This window comes from Muscardinus avellanarius, assembly GCF_963383645.1.
Source record: "Muscardinus avellanarius genome assembly, chromosome: 5".
Classification (NCBI taxonomy): domain Eukaryota; kingdom Metazoa; phylum Chordata; class Mammalia; order Rodentia; family Gliridae; genus Muscardinus; species Muscardinus avellanarius.
In genome coordinates, this window is record NC_137790.1 from 139,659,362 (window position 1) to 139,680,658 (window position 21,297).

The 21,297-nt window shown below is 55.4% G+C and overlaps 1 protein-coding gene across 1 annotated transcript; it reads left to right on the forward strand.

Moving 5' to 3' along the window:
• Positions 1–18,778: 18,778 nt before the first annotated feature.
• On the forward strand, positions 18,779–21,297 carry RPL29 (ribosomal protein L29). The gene is made up of 3 exons (XM_080696751.1): positions 18,779–18,818; positions 19,116–19,180; positions 20,712–21,297. The coding sequence occupies exons 1-3, from the start codon at positions 18,782–18,784 to the stop codon at positions 21,231–21,233; spliced, it is 624 nt and encodes a 207-aa protein (XP_080552877.1). The 5' UTR covers positions 18,779–18,781; the 3' UTR covers positions 21,234–21,297.

The window sequence follows — 21,297 nt, forward strand, 5'->3', positions numbered from 1 at the left end:
CCCCAGCCCCCAGCCAGGCTGGGCCTTGGCAGCCCGGGAAGTGTTGACAGCTTCACTAACCGCCCTGGCTGCTGCCACTGCCTCGCCAACTTTTCTGGACACCTGACGCGGCCGCCGCCGCCTGCCCTGGGTCAGGGCCCCGTGCCCGGGCCCCGCTGGCCAGGCAGCTGTCGGGACTTCCGGCACGGGGGGGCCGCCCAGCCACTTTCTTGTCCGGAATCTCCTGGCCAAGCCTTCAGGGGTCTGTGTCTAGACCCGGGAGCATCTGTCATGGGAAAGGAGAGGACCCAGCTGGGAGCAGGTGGCCTTGGGTGGCCTTTAGCTCAGAGGACCAGCACAGCCCCAGGGACGTGCCCAAGAACCCAGGAATGGGAAAGGAGAGCCGCCCATCCCAGGCAGGGGTTGGCCAGCACAGGGACGACAGGCGCCTGCGCGGTGTTCTCACGGCTGAGCTGAGACCAGGGGCGACCAGGGCATTTTGATGATGTGTGTGTGTGTGTGTGTGTGTGTGTGTGTGTGTGTGTGTGTGTTGTTGTTGTTGTTGTTGTTGTTAGGGATTAAACCCAGGGACATTCAACCTCTGAGCTAGACCCCCCATTACTGTTCTGTTTTGAAACAGGGTCTCGATAGGTTGCTGAGTTCGTTAAGTTGCTGAGGCTGGTCTGGAACCTGTGATCCTCCTGTCTCAGCCTCCCCAGACCTGGGATTACCAGGGTGTGCCACTGTGCCTGCCCTTAGTTTCTCTATCTATAAAATGGGGCTGCCAGTAATTCCTTCCTCAGAGAGTGCTATAAATAAGTGCAATTTTAAAAAGAACAAAAAAAATAAAATAAAGTAAGTGCAATTTCACACCTGAAACTGAAACAGGACTGGCGGTCCAGCGTCCCGCAGAGACTCCAGACCTCTCCCCTCTCCCACTTCTCCGGCTCCCTGCAGGCAGGGCTGCCGCAGCCTGGGGGAGCAGCAGAGGTCTAAGGGCCAAGAGCCAGGAAGCCCCGGCGGGGGCCCCTCCTGGAGGAGAACACGAGCTGTTTCCCTCCCTCGCCAGCCTCCCAGCAACAGGACTGCGCCTTCCTGGGCTGGTGTGGAGGCCCCGGCCACCGCTAGGGCTCAGCCTCCACTCTGGCCCCGGCCCCTTCCAGGACAGCCCGGTCTTTGGCCCCAGCTCCTCCAAGAAGAGGAGGAGGGCTGGCCACCCCCATCCCAGACCGTTTTTAGCCCCTTGGGAACTCGGAGTCCTCCCAGCCAAGGTGCGTGGGCCGTGCAAGTATTAATAGCTCAGCCGGAGGAGGAGACAAGCTCTGGAGGCCTGGCATCCTGGGCAGGCAGGACAGCCTGTGCCCCACCTCCCCACTGGCTCTGAGCCCTGCCCTTCCTGTCCCTGGGGGCTCCCGTCCCGAGCCCCAGTCCGTCACACTGGCCCTGAGTGAATTTTCCTGCCGTTCCCCCAGGAGACGGTGACCTCTTGGGTCAGGGCCCTGGTGGGTTGGTGGCCTGGCTGGTCCGTGACCAGGCCCCGTGGGAGATGAGAACAGAGGCGCCTGTTATAAGGCCCCTCTCCTCAGCTCTGCACCCTGCACCTCCGCGGGGCTTTGTGGGCTTGACCCCAGATGTCTATCCACGCTGGGCCAGAATGGGGAAGAGGTGGGAAGGCCAGCTGGAAAGGAGGGGCCCGCTTGGGGGCAGCGTGAGGGGCCCGGGGTCCTGGGCCGCGACTGGACACTTGGAGCCCTGGCCTAGTGCGGACACCTCGGAGGTGAGGGCAGGGCTCGAACCTGTACCTGTCTCTGCTACTCGCCCTGGAGGCCGAACTCTTCTGTCCCACCCTGCAGGCTGTAGGCACGGGAGCAGAAAGTGGCAACCATGGGAGCTTGGTTGGTGTGTAGGTGGGTACGGGCGCCCATAGTTCAGGGACCAGCAACTGAGGCCTGAGGTGCACCCCAAAAACAAGAGCAGGGGGCCAGGGCTGCAACCAGGGGGACAAGATCCACCCCCGCCCTCTTCACAGCCCTACTCAGCCCCTGGGAGCCCCTGTCTTACCCACTGCAGGAAACAGGAGGGCCTCCACTTCAGCCAGGCTGATGGCTGACCTCTGGCCCTGCCGCAGCCTGAGTCCTGAGCCCAGACTGAGCTTGGCTCTCCACCCTCATTAGACCTGAATTACACCTCTGACCCCGACTCCAGACCCGGCGTGGACCCGCCGGAGCCCAAATCTCTGATCTCGGCTCCAGTTTAAATCCCAGCCATGAAGCCACATGGAGCCCAGGCCCTGACCTCTGACTCCTAGCCAGGCGGATCCCCAGCTGGGGAGACCAAGTTCTGCTTCCCTTCCTGAGCCGGCACACTGGGCTCCCCAACTCCCCAACCAGGAGGACCTCCTCCTGAGCTCTTCACAGCTCCGCCCCTGAGCCTTGAAGCCAGGGCCTTCAGGGAGCAGTCCTCCAGGTGCTTGTGACCTTGACTAGGCTGGGGACAGGGGCTACTTAGTTCCAGGCTGGATCTTATTAGTCTGAACCAGGGGCAAAGGAGGGCCTATAGCACAGAGGAAAGCAGACCAAGCCGGGTGTAATCCCAGCATTCGGGAGGCTGAGACAGCAGGATCCTGGTTCGCGGACAGCCTCCACTCCTTTGCAACTCAGTGAGACCCTGTTTCAAAATAAAGAATAAAAAATAGGGCTGGGGGTGTAGCTCGGAAGTAGAATGCCCCTGGGTTCCATCCCCAGACCTGCAAAAACAAACAAACAAACAAATAACAACAAAAAACCCCAGACCAAACACACAGATGTGGCGTGCTGAGAAGTAGGGCCCTGGGACCACACTCCCCTGGGAAAGAGAAGCAGGTATCTACACCCTAACCTAAAGGAGGCAAATTACGATAAATATGTGTATTTGTTAGTTTTTGCATCACTGTGACAGAAATACTGGACACGAACGACTTAGAGGAAGAAAGTTTATTTTTTTAATTAATTTTTTTGTGTGTGGTACTGGGAATTGAACCCAGGGGCACACTACTTCCGAGCTATACCACCAGCCCTGTGTTACTATTTTTATTTGGAAACAGAGTCTCACTGAGTTGTAGAGGGCCTCGCTAAATAGTTGAGGCTGGCCGAGAACCGTGATCTTCCTTGCTCAGCCTCCCAAGTACTGGGATTACAAGCGTGCGCCACCACGACTTCTACTTCTGACATTCGACTTCTGAGCTATGCCCCCAGACCTTCTTATTTTTTGTTTTGAAACAGGTTCTCACTAGGTTACTGAGTCTCGCTTCATTGCTGAGGCTGGCCTTGAACCTGTGCTCCTCTTGTCCCAGTACAGGTGTGCACCGCCACACCTGGCTAGGAAAGGTTTATCTGACTCATGCTTTCAGAGGTCAGTCCATGGTCGGCCAGCTCCAAGAAATAAACACTGGGGTGGAAGAAAGCTGAAAGAGAGAGAGAGAGAGGAGAGAGGAGAGAGGAGAGAGGAGAGAGGAGAGAGGAGAGAGGAGAGAGGAGAGAGGAGAGAGAAGAGAGGAGAGAGAGGAGCGCGAGCGCACGTCCCAGGTGAGCAGGCACAGTCCTCCAGGCCTCCTCCACTCCTCCAGCCGTGCTCCGGCCCCACCACAAGGACGTTCTACAGCTTAACAGTGTCTCTCTTTCCCTCTCTGTCTCTCTGTCTCTGTCTCTCACACACACACACTGCACCTGGTTTTCTTTCTAGCCAAGGACCCCATCTTCCTGGTAGCTAAGAGTGGCTGGGACTCAGACCCAGTTCTCCTTCCTACACACTGTGCGGCGGAGGCAGGCCGCTCAGCCTCGGAAAGCCCCAGCATCTTCATCTGTGAAACGGGAGTGTGAGCCAGGGGTGGGGGCACAAGCTTGTAACCCACTACTCAGCTTTGTGGCCAGCCTCAGCTACTTAGCAAGGCCCTCCACAACTTAGTGAGACTCTGTTTCAAAATAAAGGATAAAAAATGGGGCTGGGGTTGTAGCTCAGTGGTAGAATACCCCTGGGTTCCATCGCAGTACCACCAAAAAAAAAAAAAAAAAAAAGGGCGTGTGCCCCTAACCTTTCTCTGGGGCGGAGGGGGGGGGTTCAAGGCGGTGGAGTTCCTGTGCATACATACCTGGCACACAGCAGGAGCTCACGAAGGGGAAGCTGCACAGGAGGCTGCAACAGGAGGATCACAGATTTAAAGCCAGCTCAGCCATTTAGACAGTCCCTCAGTGAGACACTGTTTCCAAATAAAAAATAAAATGGGACTGGGGGGTAGCTTGGAGACAGAATGCCGCCGGGCTCAGTCCCCAGTACTAGATACACATAGAAGCACCGCATATGAGTTCCCAAGGGCAGCTGCTCTTGGGGGTGAGGACCCCCCTACCCTGCGTCAGGCACTCCCCCGCCCTGAGCCCAGGGCCCCACCCCAGGGCTCCTGAGGGACACTGACGTCTCTTCTAGACCAGCACCATTAGCTGACCATCTCAGAAGCTTGGTACTGCATGGGACTTGTCAGTATAGAATTAGGTCACAGAACTCTTAAAACAGAGGAGCCGTGGAAGCCCCCAAAACTCAACATCCCAGGATGCACCACTCCTCTGATTTCCTGGGCCAAGAGCGGCATGAACTGACCAAGAAAAAAATGGGCTCCTGCCTTGCCAGCCAGCACCCAGGGCACTCTGGGGGCTCTCCCTTCCTCTCTGGGTGTCCTGTAGCGTCCAGGAAGGGGAGGGCTCTCAGGACCCACTGCCATCCTGAACCCCTTCATTTTGGGGAGTTGCCCGCCTCCCCTCCCCCACTAGCTCAGGTGGCCTGAAGGTCCAGCCACTCCTGCCTGGCCCGGCCACCCTACCCCGCTCCCCTGGGGTACTCCACCTGCAGGGAGAGCCCAGGGAGCTGCCTCCCTCTCTCTCTCTCTCTCTCTCTCTCTCTCTCTCTCTCTCTCTCTCTCTCTTGTGGTGCTGGGGATTGAACCTAGGGGCACTCTACCTTCAAGTTACACCCCCAGTCCTATTTTTTTTTTTTTTTTTTGGCGGTACTGGGGATGAAACCCGGAGGCATTCTACCTCCTGAATAGAATTTTTTTTATTTTTATTTTTTAATTTTTTTTTTGGTGGTACTGGGGGTGGAACCCAGAGGCTTTCTACCTCCGGGTTATACTCCCAGACCCATTTTATATTTTATTTGGAAACAGGGTGTCACTAAGTTGCTGAGAGCCTCACTAAGTAGCTGAGGCTGGCTTCGAACCTGCGCGATTCTCCTGTCTCAGCCTCCCAGGAGTGGGGCTTACAAGAGTGCGCCACCATGCCCAGCCTGAATAGAATTTTTATTCTTTATTTTGAAACAGGGTCTCATTAGGTTGCAGAGTGTCCTCACTAAGTAGCTGAGGCTGCCCACAAACCTGCAATCCTCCTGTCTCAGCCTCCCAAGTTCTAGGATTATAAGTGTGCGCCACCACACCCGGCTTCTCTTTTTTCTCTCTTTATGGTACTGGGAATTGAACCCAGAAACATTTTACCTATTAGCTACACTCCCAGCCCTTTTGATAATTTTGTTTTGGAACAGGGTCTTGCTAGGTTGCTGACAGTCTTACTACACTGCAGAGGCTGTCCTTGAACCTGAGATCCTCCCGTTTCAGCCTCCCAGGAACTGGGTGGCATGTACCACCACACCTGACTCAGAGTGGGTTCTTGACACACTGGTCATCTTAGCCCCTGTCCTCTCTGGCCTTCTCCATCCTCAGAAGAGAGTAAGGGAGCCGGACATGGTGGTGCAAGTTTATAATCCCAGTACTTGGGAGACTGAGACAGGAGGATTATGGTTTGCAGGCAGCCTCAGCTGCTTAGTGAGGCCCTTTGCAACTCAGTGAGACCCTGTTTCCAAATAAAGAATAAAAAATGGGGCTGGGTGTGTAGCTGTGAAGTAGAATGCCCCTGGGTGCCATCCCCAGTACCACCGAGAGAGAGAGAGAGAGAGAGAGAGAGAGAGAGAGAGAGAGAAGAGAGAGAAGAGAGAGAAGAGAGAGAAGAGAGAGAAGAGAGAGAAGAGAGAGAAGAGAGAGAAGAGAGAGAAGAGAGAGAAGAGAGAGAAGAGAGAGTAAGGGATTCACACCAGGGGTCCATGTATCCAGCACCCTGAATCCTAGGGCGGCCCTGCCCCCACCTCGGCTGCTGAGCCCCAGCCCTGGTGGCAGTCCCGCATGACCTTCCAGGTGGCTAATGAGGGCCCCGGGACCAGGCAGTAATTGGCCTCATTAGGAAGCCAGGGCTGCCCAGGGGATGGGGTGGCGGATGCTGAGCCCCGTGGGGACCGGCCAGACAGCCGCCCGTTAATTACCTGAAAAATCAGACAATTAGGCCTCCTGCCACCCGCCTGCCCACGTCCTGCTGGCCCCTAATCACTGAGCGGCTGCCCGGCAGACTGAGAGTGACCTGGATTTGGACGGAGGACCAGTCCCTGGCATCTCCCCACCCCCACCTTCGCAGGGCAGTGCGCTCAGGGATGCCCCGTAGCCCCTGGCTCCTAATCTCCCTTTCTATCCCTGGACCCTCCCCACCCACTATCTCCTGGCCTGGGCAGCCCTGGGAGAGATGGATGCCCAAGGCGCTGGCAGCCCTAGGGAAGCTGTGCGGGTGCTGGGAAAGGGGAAAGACCAGGACGGAGTCTCAGGAGGCTAGGGGGTGGCTGGTGTCGCTCCCGCCTGTGTCTTCCTCCTCCAGAAAAGAATTCCAGAGTCCACTCAGGAGGAGCAATGGCAGAGGCGAGCAGGGGAGGCCCTCCTGGGGACGCTGGGGAGGCAAGCCTGACCTTGGGAGCCCGCCTCCTCAGAAAGGGAGAGGGACCTGGAGAAGCACGGCGGACGCCAGGCGCTGTGGCGCACACCTGTTACACCAGTACTCGAAAGGCTGAGACGGGAGGGTCGCAGGTTCAAGGCCAGCCTCAGCAGCTTAGCGAGGCCCTCAGCAACTGAGCAGGACCCTGTTTCAGCATTTATAAGTAGCGGGGTGTGCTGGCGCACGCTTGTAATCCCAGTACTTGGGAGGCTGAGACAGGAGGATCACGTTTTGTGACCAGTCTCAGCTACGGAGACCCTCTGAACTCAGTGTGACCTGTTTCCAAATAAAGAATAAAAAATAGGGCCGGGCGTGGTGGCGCAGGCTTGTCATCCCAGCTTTCGGGAGGATCGCGGTTCTCAGACAGCCTCAGCTACTTAGTGAGGCCCTCTGCAACTCAGTGAGACCCTGTTTCAAAATAAAGGATAAAAAATAGGGCAGGGGGTGTAGCTCAGAGGTCGAATGCCCCTGGGTTCCATCCCCAAAGCCTCAAAAAAAAAAAAAAAAAGAAGAATTAAAAAATAGGGCTGGGGGTATAGATTAGAGGTAGAATGCCCCTGCGTTCCACCACAGCAAATAAATAAATAAATAAATAAATAAATAAATAAATAAATAAATAATAGAGCTGGGGGTGTAGCGTGGAGGTTGAATATTCCTGGGTTCCATCCCCAGCAAACTGCCAAAATAAAAATAAAAAATTAAAATCAGACTGGGGCTGTAGCTTGGAGGTAGAATGCCTTTGGGTTCAATCCCCAGTACCAAGAAAAAAGAAAAGAAGCAGCTCACTAAATTACCAGGAGCTGATCTTGAACCTGCGACCCTCCTGTCTCAGCTTCCCATGTCCTGGGGTTACAGGCTTCCTTTTCGGTGCTGGGCCCCACCCTCTCCTCCTCACCCTTAAGCCGGGACCAGCTGCCTGTGAATCTATCCTGGGCCACGCTCTTGGCCCGAAATGCCCGCTGGACATGGCTACACGCACGTCCTGCTGTGAGGAGGCGGGGCCAGGACGGCGACACCTCCCTGGCACCTTCTCTGAGCCACAGCAAGGTACAGGCTGTTCTCCGAGGAGGTCGCCTGAGCCGGCCCGCCGGGACTGCGCCTGGCCCACAAGGTCCTGGGCAGCTCTGGGCTAGTGGACGCAGACCCAGAGGACGCACGGAGCTACGGCCGGGCGCGTCACCGCCTGCCCTTCGGGGACAGTACTAGAAACGGGTCCTTTCCTGGAGGGAGGGGCCGAGTGCCAACCCCACCCCGCCACCAAGGGCCGCAGTGACCGCTGCATCACCTTACAGGCTGCAAATACCGGTCTCGCCTCTCTCACTCAGCGAGGACCGCAGGGCTGCGCGGCAGGGCCTGGGCAGGTAGCATCCCTCTCGACCTCCGCCCGCCAGTGGGGCCTGTCACCGCTCCCACCCACAGACTCAGAGGGCCTGCCATGGTCACAGGTCCCCTGAACTAGGCTCAGCCTGGCAGTTTTGCTGGTTTTTTTTTTTTTTTTTTTTTTTTGCGGGTCTGGGGATGGAACCCAGGGGCATTCTACCTCCGAGCTACACCCCCAGCCCTATTTTTTATTCTTTTTTTTGAAACAGGGTCTCACTGAGTTGCAAAGAGCCTCACTAAGTAGCTGAGGGTGTCTGCAAACCATCTGTCTCAGCCTCCCAAATGCTGGGATGACAAGCTTGTGCCACCATGCCCAGAAGTTTTGCTGTTGTTGGTAGTGATACCGAGGAGGACTGAACCCAGGGTTAGTCTACTTCAGAGATATACCTCCAGCCCTATTTTATCATTTTCATCTGAGATGGGGTCACTCCAGGTTACCAAGGGTCTTGCTAGTTGCTGAGGCTGGCCTTGAGCCTGCGATCCTCCAATCTCAACTCCCATGTACTGGGATTACAGCCTGACCCACCCACCCATTCTTCCTTCCTTCCTTCCTTTTTCTCTTTCTTTTCTTTTCTTTCTTTCTCTTTGTGGTCCTGGGGATTGAACCCAGGGGCATTTTATTTCCCAGCTACAACCTCAACTGGATTTTATTTTTATTATTATTATTATTTTTTTTTGCAGTACTGAGGATGGAACCCAGGGACATTCTACCTCTGAGCTACACCCCCAGTCCTATTTTTTGTTCTCTTTTTTTTTAAATTTTGAAACAGGCTCTCACTGAGTTACAGAGGACCTCACTAAGTAACTGAGGCTGTCCTCCTCCTGTCTCAGCCTCCCAAATGCTGGGATTGCAAGTGTGCACCACTGCACCTGGCTTCCTATTTTATTTTTTATTTGGAAACAGGGTCTCACTAAATTGCTGAGAGCCTCATTAAGCTCTTAAGGATGGTTTCAAATCTGTGACCCTCCTGTCTTAGCTTCCCAAGTACTGGGATTACACCTGCCCAGCCTGACTCCTAAGCAAGTGCTCCTCACGACAACCAAAGATGTGGGGGTGTGACTCAATAGTGGATGGACTGGGGCTAGGCGGGCACATGAGCAGGCCTCAGAGGCCCAGGGCTGTGCAGTAGGGTAGGCCTGGACCTGGGCTGTGGGGCAGGGTGTAGAGACCACCACCGAAAGGCTCAGGTGGGCCTGGCACCTGCCCGCTCTTCAGACAGGCTGAAGAGTCCCAGGCTCCCCTGGGCGAGGGCAGAGGAAGCAAGAGACGGTGGCCCTCGTGATAGACCCTCGGGAAGGGGCTGGCTGCAGAGACTCAAAACTGCCTTGCAAACCAGGCACAGTGGTGCACGCCTGTAATCCCAGTACTTGGGAGGCTGAGACTGAAGGATCGTAGGTTCAGGGCCAGCCTTAGCGACTCAGTAAGGCCCTCTGCAACTTAGTGAGATCCTGCTTCGAACTAAAAAATAAAAACAGGACTGGGGTGTAGCTCAGAGGTAGAATGCACCCGGGTTCAAGCCTCACTACCAAACAGACAGCAACAACAAAAACTGTTTTACAAGCCGGGTGTGGTGGCGCACGCTTGTAATCCCAGCATTTGGGAGGCTAAAACAAGAGGATTGTGGTTCACAGACAGCCTCAGTTACCTAGTGAGGCCCTCTGCAACTTAGTGAGACTCTATTTCAAAATAAAGAATAAAAATAGGGCTGGGGGTGTAGCTCGAAGGTAGAATGCCCCTGGGTTCCACGCCCAGTACCGCAAAAATAAAATAAATAAAAATAATAAATAAAAAGGCCTGTGTTGTAGCTTGGAGGTAGAATGCCCCTGGGTTCAACCCCCAGCAACACACACACACACACACACACACGCACGCACGCACGCGCACGCACGCACACACGCACACGCACACGCACACGCACGCACTCTGCATGGGTGGATGGCTGTGTGATGGTCTGAATGGTTAGATGGTGTATTTGTCTCCTTATAGCTCCTGTAAGACATGACCACAACCTAGTGGCCTGGAACAGCACAATACTCTGAAAGAGGTCTCACTGGCTGAAAGCTCACTGCCCCCGACAGCTTGAGAGCTTGGTCTCTCAAGCTGTCGGGGGCAGCCTCTGGAGGCTGGAAAGGATTCTCCACTTTCTTGCTTTTCTGGTTTCTAGTGTCTTCCTCTGGTGGCCTCCTTCCTCCACCTTCAGAACCTGCCACGTCTGGCCAAGTCCCCTGCCCTTTCTCTGGCTCTCTCTTCAGATTCCCTCTCTCCAATTAAGGACCCTTGTGATTACATTGGGTCCCCTCAGATAACCCAGGGTAATCTCTTTATTTTAACTCTGGATAATTAGCAACCTAAATTCCATCAGCAACCTAATCCCCCTTTGGTATGCTAAGTAATACAGTCACAGGTTCTGGGAATCAGGATGCAGACATCTTGCAGGGGGTGGATAGTGTTCTGCCGATCTCAGATGGGCAGATCATTGGCTATACAGATATACAACAGGTGGGTGGATGAGTGGGTGGATGGATGGGTGGGTGGGTGTGGATGGATGAGTGGGTGGGTGGGTGGATGGATGGGTGGATGGATGAGTGGGTGGGTGGATGGATGGGTGGGTGGGTGGATGGATGAGTGGGTGGATGGATGAGTGGGTGGATGGATGGGTGGGTGGATGGATGGGTGGATGGATGGATGAGTGGGTGGATGGATGAGTGGGTGGATGAGTGGGTGGATGGATGGGTGGATGGATGGATGGATGGGTGGATGGATGGATGGATGGGTGGATGGATGAGTGGGTGGGTGGATGGATGGGTGGGTGGGTGGATGGATGGGTGGGTGGATGGATGGGTGGATGGATGGATGAGTGGGTGGATGGATGGATGGATGGATGAGTGGGTGGATGGATGGATGGGTGAGTGGATGGATGGATGAGTGGGTGGATGGATGAGTGGGTGGATGGATGGGTGGGTGGATGGATGAGTGGATAGATGAGTGGGTGGGTGGATGGATGGATGGATGAGTGGGTGGATGGATGGATGGATGAGTGGGTGGATGGATGGATGGGTGAGTGGGTGGATGGATGGGTGAGTGGGTGGATGAGTGGGTGGATGGATGGGTGAGTGGGTGGATGGATGTATGGGTGGATGGTTGAGTGGACCCCCAGAGGTTGGGAGCCCTATTCCACCTGCCAGCTTGGCCTCCATGCCCAGTTTGACCCTTACTTGCTGATGAGAGAGCAAATGACCTTGTGGGAACTTCAGCTGGGATGAGATAGTCAAGGTTGAGGGGGTCAGAGATCGGGCTTAGGACTCTTCAGGGTATAAGGCTGAGAGCTGGAACTGTTCACGTGGGTGGGATTTTGTGTGTGTGTGAGCGGACCAACCTTGGGCCGGTCTGCTTCCCTTTCTGGGCCTCAGTTTGCCCCTGGGTGAAGTGGGGTTCAGCCCCGCCCTCACAGTGCACTGGAGCGCCAGGTGAAGGCGGGGAGCAGAGTAGCGCTGTCTTCTCTTCCTAGGGCTCCTTCAGCTTCTGGCTCAAGCCCTTAGGAAGCATCTCACCCAACCCCTTCCGGTCCTGGCTGGCTTAGGGCGCCCAACCCCACAGAGCCCCGCCTGTCCTGAAGGGGTGGGGTGAGCCCAGAGCTGCCTCCCCCAGATGAGGTGGGCTCAGCAAGGGCTTGGCAGGCCACAGGGCCAGAGCCCAGGTAGGGGGTGCGGTGGGGGCTGGGGTCTCCCCAACCACAGCTCTGGAGGGACCCCGCGGCAGGAGCCGGGCTCAGGGCCCCCATCTGATCCCAGGGAGCAGGCCTGGCGCCCAGGGAGAAAGGGGTGAGAGGCTGCCCTGCCCCCTAGCCACCCATCCACCATCATCCACGCATCCACCCCTTCCCAGCGACAAGCCACACGCCCGCTTCTCCTCCGTTTCCTCCCAGGGAACCCCCTCCCGTCTGCCGCCGCACTCCCTCCGCGCCCCCGCAGCCCAGGCCCCTCCTCTGCGCCGGGGGCTGGGGGGGCAGTAATTCAAGTTATTTTTAGCCGAGCTGCATTTTCCAGGAGATTCAAGTCAAGGGGAAGCCGCCCCCGCGCCTGCAGGAGCCGCTCGCGGAAAGCCATCGATTGAAACCAGCGCCGGCTGCCAGGGCGCCGAGCCAGGCGGGCGGGAGCGCGGAGCCTGGAGGGTTGGCGGTGCGGGACCCCAGCCCCGCAGGCCCAGCCGCCCTCCTGGCCGCCCAGCCGCCCCAGCCAGGCCTCCTCTCCCCGCCCTCAATCCAGCCCCAGCACCCAGCATCAGGGCAGGCAGCCTCCGTCAGAGATGTGGGGCAGGGGAGAATCCTTTATTTGATACTGGGGGTTGAACTTAGGGGCATTCTACCTCTGGGCTACACCCCCAGCCCTATTTCTATTTTGAAACGGAGTGAGCTTCACTGAGTTGCTGGGGCTAGCTGCAAACCTGTGATCCTCCTGTCTTAGCCTCCCGAGTACTGGGATTACAAGGGTGCACCACCAAGCCTGACTCCTTTTTATTTGTTTATTTATTTTTATTTTGAAATAGGGTTTCAATAGATTGCTGAGGCTGGCCTTGAACCTGCAATCCTGTCTCAGCCTCCCAAGTACTGGATTACAGGCCTGTGTCACCACGCCCAGCTGGGAAGCTGCCGTTTTGCCCACCTGGCCTTCTGCCTATGTGCCAGGAGAGGCACTGGGGGGATGAGAAGCCACTGAGCCTCCGACTGCTAGTGATTCAGAAGTAGGAGCCATCGGCAGCAAGGAACTGGGGGGCGGCCCACAGGCACCTGGGGCGCAGGTGACCAGCAGGGACCATGCTGAGCCGGAGGCCTCACCACTGCCTGCACTGATCGTGGGAGCCGAGCCATGGGGTGCATGCCTGCCCACTCAAGGTCACCAGCTCCAGGGAGAAGGCCTCCCCAGCCCTCACCAGCATCCAAGCCCACAGTGCTCCCAGGAGTGGCTTTGGCAGAGGATGGGTGACCACAGACATGTCACTGTCTGCAACACAGATTAACTGGAGAGGCTGCTCTGAGGCAGACCTCCCGGGTTCCCTCCCGCAGGAAGCCCCTTTCCCTGTCTGAGCCCTGCACCCAGGACTGTGTGCTAGGGACAGCCTCAGCTACTTAGTGAAGGCATTTGTAACCCAATAAGACCCTGTTTCAAAATAAAGAATAAAAAAATAGGGCTGGGGGTGTAGGTTGGAGGTAGAATGCCCCTGGGTTCCATCCCCAGTATTACACAGAGAGAGAGAGAGAGAGAGAGAGAGAGAGAGAGAGAGAGAGAGAGAAGAAGAAGAAGAAGAAGAAGAAGGAGGAGGAGGAGGAGGAGGAGGAGGAGGAGGAGGAGGAGGAGGAGGAGGAGGAGGAGGAGAAGTTGTTGTTAAACCTGGCTGTGTGCATCTTAATACTTGGGAGGCTGAGACAGGAGGATCCTAGGTTGGAGACCAGCTTCAGCAAGACACTGTTTCAAAATAAAATATAAAATAAAGCCAGGCGTGTTGGCGCATGCTTGTAATACCAGTGCTGGAGAAGCAGCGACAGGGAGATCGCAGGTTTGAAGACAGCTTCAGATAATAGACTCATGTCAACCTAGCAAGACCCTGCTTCAAAATAAAAAATAAGATAGAGTTAGGAATATAGCTCGGAGGTAGAATATCCCTGGGCTTAATCCCCAGTACAAAGTAAAATTTTAAGCCCAAATGTGTCTGATGCTGAAGCCTGCTCCATGAACCCCTAAGAGGAATGGCTTGGGAACTCTGAGGTGGGCCAGGAGGGGCTGTGCTCAGGACAGATAACTGCCTCGTCCTTAAACCTCTGCGCCAAGGAGACCTGGCCAGACCAGAGGACCAGCCCAGAAGGCAGGCAGGGGCCAGAGGGATGGGGAGGGGTGAGGAGCCCTGGCGGAGAGCCGGCTGGAAGGGCTTCCCCAGGGCTGGAGCAGAGCGGCGACTGGGCGAGGGACTCCATCCGCGGTCCCACGCTGCCCCCTGGTGGACAAGGGCGCACATCCCCGCCTCAGGATGTCGTCACCCCAGGCGCTCTGCGCTAACCTCGGAACCTCTTCTTCCAGGAGCTGTGTTTGTTTGTTTTTGTTTGTTTGTTTGTTTGTTTGTTTGTTTACAGTACTGGGAATTGAACTCAGGGGTATTCTACCTCTGAGCTACACCCGCCAGCCCTATTTTTTTTTTTTTTGGTGGTACTGGGGTTCCTGGAAACCCTTCTACCTCCAGGCTACACTCCCAGACCTATTTTATATTTTTATTTGAAAACAGGGTCTCTTAAGCTAGCGCGGCTGGCTTCAAACCTGCACGATCCTCTTGTCTCGGATTACAAGCGTGCACCACCACGCCAGGCATCCTATTTTTATTTTTATTTTTATTTTTATTTTGAAACAGGGTCTTGCTAGATTGGTGAGTGTCTCACAGCTTGCTGAGGCTGTCCTGGAAACCTGCGATCCTCCTGTCTCAGCCTCCCGATACTGACTGCAATTACCAGGGTGCATCACCCCGCCCAGCTCTCAGGAGTTTTAGATCCCAGACTCTTGGAGGGAAGTCAATTTACAAACTGAGCCTGGTGTGGTGGGCACGCTTGTAATCTCAGTAGTTGGGAGGCTGAGACGGGAGGATCTCAGGTTCGCGGCCAGCCTCAGCTACTCAGTGAGGCCCTCTGCAATTCAGTGAGAGCCTGTTTCAAAATAAAGAATAAAAAATAGGGCTGGGGGTGTAGCTCAGAAGTAGAATGCCCCTGGGTTCCATCCCTAGTACCACAAAAAAAAAGAAAGAAAGAAAGAAAGAAAGAAAGAAAGAAAGAAAGAAAGAAAGGAAGAAAGAAAGAAAGAAAAGAAAAAGGGACTGAGAGTGTGGCTCGGAAGTAAAATTCCTCTGGGTTCAAGCCCCAGCACAGCACACAAACACACACACAAGAAGAACTCACAAGCTGTATTTTTCAGCCCTCTGTCCCAGCCCCTATTTCTTCCCCCAGCTCCAGTTGTCTGAAGGCCATTTGCTTATTATCTTTTTTTCCCCCTGATACTGGGGATGGAACCCAGGGGCATTCGACCTCCAAGTTACACCCCCAGCGCTGTTTTTTAATTCCTTATTTGGAAACAGGGTCTCACTGAGTTGCAGAGGGCCTCACTAAGTAGCTGAGGCTGTCCATGAACCGCCATCCTCCTGTCTCAGCCTCCTGAAGGCTAGGATGACAAGCGTGCCCCCACGCCCGGCTACTTGTTATCTCTTGCGTGGTCGAGCACCCGCCTCTGGGAGGAGAGCCTGGCCCTGAAGCTGCTATCACCTCCTCAGCCATAGCGCTGCCTTCTAGGCCCTTTTTAGGGACATCTTAGCAAGTTGATTTGGCGCCCAACTTCTTTCTCTGTGTGTGTGTGTGTGTGTGTGTGTGTGTGTGTGTGTGTGTGTGTGTGTTACTGTGAACTGCACCCAGGGGCATTCTGCCTTTGAGCTACACCACCAGCCCTATTTTTTTTGGTTGTTTGTATGGGTTTTTTTTTGTTGTTGTTTTTTTTTTGGTGGTACTGGGGTGGAACCCAGGGGCTTTCTACCTCTGGGCTATACTCCCAGACCTATTTTCTATTTTATTTGGAAACAGGGTCTCACTAAGTTGCTGAAAGCCTCACTAAGTAGCTGAGGCTGGCTTCGAACCTGTGTGATCCTCCTGTCTCAGCCTCCCAAGTACTGGGATTACAGGCGTGTGCCACCACGCCCGGCAGCCGGGCAATTTAATGAGACTCCCCCCCATTTCAAAATAAAAATAAATCAAGACAGGCATGCTGGCCCACGGTTGTAATCCCAGCATTCGGACAGTCTCAGCTACTTAGCGAGGCCCTTTACAACTCAGTGACACCCTGTTTCAGAAAACAAAGATTTATCGCTTGTAATCCCAGCATTCGGGAGGCTGAGACAGGAGGATCCTAGTTCACGGCCAGCCTCAGCTACTTAGTGAGGCCCCTTGCAACTCAGTGAGACCGTTTCAAAATAAAGAATGAAAAACAGGGCTGGGGGTGCAGTTCGGAGATAGAATGCCCCTGGGCTCCATCCCCAGTACTGAAAAAAAAACCCAAAAAACGTGAAGAGTCCACAATAAGGTTCCATTTATGAGGAAAGAGAGGGAGAGGGGGAGGAAAACAAGAAGGAAGAATGGAGCTGGGCGTGGTGGCACGTGTCTGTAACCCCAGTAACTGGGAGGCCAGGACAGGAGGATCCTAGGTTCCAGCAACTTAGCGAGACCTCAGCAACTTAGTGAGACCCTGTTTCAAAACAAAATCCACAATAGGGCTGGGGGATTAGCCTGCAGGTAGAACACACCCAGGTTCATTCCTCAGCGCGCGCGTGCGCGCGCGTGCGCGCGCGCACGCACACACACACACACACACACACGTAAAAAATAAACTATACCTGGAAAGAAAATTGTCCCTCTACACATAGCTGGCCTGCCACCCATTCCGTGTTGGAAAAGCAGGCCAGCCGGCGCTCTGCACGGCCCTCTGTGCTTGGTCGGGCCTCCCCTTGCCGGGCAGCTGGGGTCCCCCGGCCGCGTGGCTGGCACAGCCCCAATCTATCGCATGGCCACTGACCACTGCTCATCTTTGGCTCGGCCTCCCATCAGCCTCACCCCACTTGCCCCGTCACGGCCTGGCAGCAGCGGTCACCTGTCACTGCTCGCTTCAAGAGCCTGGGAGCTGGCGCCTGCAGGTTGGAAGGCTGCCTGGGGGGCAGCCTGGTTCCTTTAAAGTCAGCGCCCCTCTGCGGCCCTCCCACGCTTGCTGTCTGTGCAGTGAGACCTTCCTCCCTCACCTCCCTGTGCTCACCACCCTCGTCTTCTGCAGTCCCAGCTCTGCCCCCCAGGGCCTTCCCAGTGCTGGGTCCTCCACGGGCTTCGCTCCTGCAGACACACTGTCCTCTCTGACCATCCATCAGTGGAGGGGGCTGCCCTTGGCTCCTCCAACTCACACCTGCTGCCAGGCCCTCTCTCTTCGCGGGAGTGCTTCAGGGAGGGGCCCTCTCTGCACACCCTGCTGCCACGACCCTCAGCCCCTTGCACCTTGCCAAAGAGTGGACCTGTGGCTGGTGGTTTGTTTGTTTTTTGTTTTTGTTTTTGGTATGGGGATTGAACCCAGGGGCATTCTACCTCTGAGCTACACCCCCAGACTTAACTTTTATTCTGTTTGTGTGTGCACATGTGTGTGTGTGTGTGTTTGTGTGTGTGTGCGCGCGCGCGGCACTGGGGATTGGACCCAGGGGCATTCTACCTCCGAGGTACACCCCCAGCCCTATTTTTAATTTTGAAACAAGGTCTCACTGAGTTGCAAAAGACCTCACTAAGTTGCTGAGGCTGTCTGTAACTGAGATCATGTCTCAGCTCCCAAGTACTGGGATTACAGGTGTAGCCACCACACCCAGCAGTCTCTACTTTAGATAAGGTAGTCTAAAGAGCACCCCACCCAGAGAGCAGCGAGAGGGCACACCAGGCAGAGGGGAGGGAAGTGCAGTGGGCGGGAGGCCGGAGCAAGCACGCGTGCTCGTGTTTGGCAGGGAAGAAGGGAGGCCACAGGTTTGGAGACAAAAAATACCAAGGGAGTCTGTCGGGATCAAGGGAGGTAAAGGACTTATGCAAGGGCCTGTGCAGACTTTACGTGACAGAATCTTTTGTATAAGTTGAAAAGAGCCCTCACAAACTGGGCGTGGTGGAGCACCCCTGTAATTCCAGTGCTTGGAAGGCTGAGACAGGAGGATCGCAGGTTCCAGACCAGCCTTGGCAATTTGGTGAGGTCTTCTGTACCTTGTCCGAGACCCTGTTTCCAAGATAAAAATAAAAAAGGGATGGGAGTGTAGCTCGGAGGTAGAATGCCCCTGGGTTCTTTCTTTCAAAAAAGAAAGAAAAAAGAACAAAGGCCTCCTTTCATTCCATAACATCCATCCCTCAAGGACTCCCTTCGCCTTCATTATCTTTAATGAGACCAAGCCTCTGAGGCCAGGTCCTGGAGGAACTGGAGATGGAAGGAGGCGGGGCCAGGCTCGTAGCTCCGCCCCCAGGCTAGCTCGAGCTTCGGTATCGGAACCTTTCTTCCAGGCACCGGGGGAAGGTTTTCCTGAAGTACCTTCCGGCGCCGTCGATCCCATTTCCCGTGCTGCACCGCGGCCTTTCTCTTCCTCTTCCGGTCCCAGGAGCGTCTGGAGCCGCGGCTTACGGTGAGTGTCGGCCGCGCGGCATCCGATGCCATCCGCGGCTCGTGGGCCGCCGTGGGGCGCGGGGCGTGGGGGGCCGGCCCCAGGGAGGACGGGGGGCCGGCTGTGTGGCCCTGGGGGCGGGGCTGCGGGACGGTGGTGGCGTCCCTAGGCCCTCGGTGTGGACGGCAAAGCTCGGATTTGATCCGGGACCGCAGCCTTAGGGGGACGGGGGACTTGATTCCGGGCATCGTTACGTGGGCTTGGGAGGCTGGAGCTGGCGTCGGGCCGTGCGGGGTGGGTCGAGGCAGGCGGAGGTCGTAGCCTCATTCTGGTGTGCTGGTCCAGCGCAGGCCCCCGGCGAGCCCCCCAGCCCTGACCTCTTTCTTGTCTTCCCGTAGGTGCAGACATGGCCAAGTCTAAGAACCACACCACGCACAACCAGTGTGAGTCTCCTTACCCAGCCCTGCTCCCCACACCCTGGCCAGAACTGGTTTGGGGATATGGAGCGTGGGAGCCTGGGGCTGATGTTCTGATGTTTTCTGCCAGTATTTTGAGGTTACATGTTTGGGAACCAGGAGTCGCTGGGGAAATAGACTGTGCATTGTATTCAGTTGTAAGAGATTTCTGGGATCTCGAGACCTGCTCCAAGAAGTAATGTTTTTCTCAGACTGACCAGCTGTGATTATGCTATTGGAGAAAAGTTCTTTTTTGGTCTTAACTTTTTTTCTTTCCCCCCACAGCCCGCAAATGGCACAGAAATGGCATCAAGAAACCTCGATCCCAGAGATACGAATCTCTAAAGGGGGTAAGTACCCTGAGTCGCAAAAAACGCCCCTTCTTGGCGCTAGGGGCCTTCGGTGTAGCTTTATTCCAGGCTCAACTTCTGGGTGCCACTGTCCAGTTGTACTCAGGCTACGAAGCCTACAGTTCTTTTTTCTGACTTGTCAGGCCCGTAATAAAGCTTTCCTTCACCTTGGCCATTCCAGTGTAACCAGCCTCCTGAGGGCAGAATGGCCACCGCCCTTGCTCAGCCGAGCCCTTATGGGGGGAGTCCCGTGTGGGAAACCTTTTGATCTTGTGTTTCGTATAGACCAGCCAGTACTAGGCTTGGGGGACTTCTCTGTAAGGTCGGGGTGTGGAAGGATTGGCTGAGCAGGACTTTAAGGTCTAGGGTAGACCTGAATTTGTTCCTGCCTTGCTCTCAGATCTTGGCTGGCTCTTTTGAATTAGGCCTGGTAGCTAATGAACACTTTCCTCTAAGGGCTCAGGGGAAGTCGGGTTTGGTGGTGCAAGCTTATAGTACCAGTGGGAGGCTGAGACAGGAGGATCGCAGGTTTGGAGCCAGCCTCGGCTACTGCAACTCAGTGGGACTGCAACTCAGTGAGGCTGCCTGCAACTCAGTGGGATCCTGTTTCAAAATAAAATATTTAAAAAATAGGGCTCAGAGGTAGAATGCCCCTGGGTTCAACCTCTGCTTCCACAAAATGAGTGAGTGGATAAAGAAGTAGATAAATGGAGAGTGGGGCTGCCCTAAGGGGATTTCGAACACTATTAGCCGATCTCCTGTGGTGAGCGATCTCCTGTGGTGAGCGATCTCCTGTGGTGAGCGCACACTTTACAGCCCTGCAGAACGACCCGCCTTGGTTCATTCTCCCTTCTGCACTGGCCTTTAGCTTTTGCTTCTATGGCGCTCTGGACACATGGTCTGTGCCCCACTGGTCAGGTAGAGCGCGGGCTCCTTAGGGTGGGTGGTGCTTCCTTTGTCTCTGGAAGTTTTAAAGGGCTGGACATTTTCGTATTTGACGACATGCTGTCTTTAGAATGCTAGAGCTAGTGGCCAGGCGAGGTGGCGCACTCCCAGTACTTGGGAGGCTGAGACGGGAGGATCGCAGGTTTGCAGCCAGCCTCAGCTACTTAGGCCCTGTTTCAAAATAAAGAATAAAATCAAGCTGGGGGTGTAGCTCAGAGGTGGAATGCTCCTTCCCTCCCCAGTGCCACAAAATAAATAAAAAAAAATAAAGAGTAAAAAATAGGGGTGGAAAGCCAGGTGTGGTGGTGGCGCACACTTGTAATCCCAGGATTTGGGAGGCTGAGACAGGAGGATTACGGTTTGAGGACAGCTTCAGCTACTTCGGCCCTCTGCAACTCAGTGAGGACCTCTTTCAAAATAAAGAATAAAAAGTAGGGCTGGGGGTTCCGCTTGAAGGTAGAATGCCCCCTGGGTTCCTTCCCTAATACCGCCAAAAAAAAAAAAAAAGCTGCTCTGACCCCGGGGGGGGGGGGGATCACTTGGGCGCCCATATATGTTGCTACTGGATACCTTTCCTGCTTTCCAGGTGGACCCCAAGTTCCTGAGGAATATGCGTTTTGCCAAGAAGCACAACAAGAAGGGCTTTAAGAAAATGCTGGCCAATAATGCCAAGGCCATGAGCGCGCGAGCCGAGGCCATCAAGGCGCTCGTGAAGCCCGTGGAGTCTAAGCCCAAGATCCCCAAGGGTGCCACCCGCAAGCTTGACAGGCTTGCGCTCATTGCCCACCCCAAGCTCGGCAAGCGCATCCGTGCCCGCATCGCCAAAGCTCGCCGGATCAGCCGGCCAAAGGCCAAGGCTCAGACCAAGGCCCAGGATAAGGCCGCAACCAAGGCCCAGGATAAGGCCCTGGCTAAGGCTCAAACCAAGGCCCCCGCTAAGGCCCAAGCCAAGGCCCCAGCCGCAGCGCCCAAGGGTGCACAGGCCCCAGCCGCAGCGCCCAAGGGTGCACAGGCCCCAGCCGCAGCGCCCAAGGGTGCACAGGCCCCTGCGAAGGCTGCACAGGCCCCCGCCAAGCCTGCACAGGCCCCTACGAAGCCTGCACAATAAAGGCCTCTGCAAAGGAGGGCAGAAGGACTGGTGATCTTGGGCTGTTTACAAATAAACCCGAGCT

Excerpts from the sequence above, each read along its gene's own strand:
- RPL29 (XM_080696751.1), top strand. The coding sequence starts at position 18,782 with ATGGCCAAGTCTAAGAACCACACCACGCACAACCAGT. Across the intron at positions 18,819-19,115 it reads CCACACCACGCACAACCAGT|CCCGCAAATGGCACAGAAAT; the intron begins GTGAGTCTCCTT and ends TTCCCCCCACAG. Across the intron at positions 19,181-20,711 it reads GATACGAATCTCTAAAGGGG|GTGGACCCCAAGTTCCTGAG; the intron begins GTAAGTACCCTG and ends CCTGCTTTCCAG.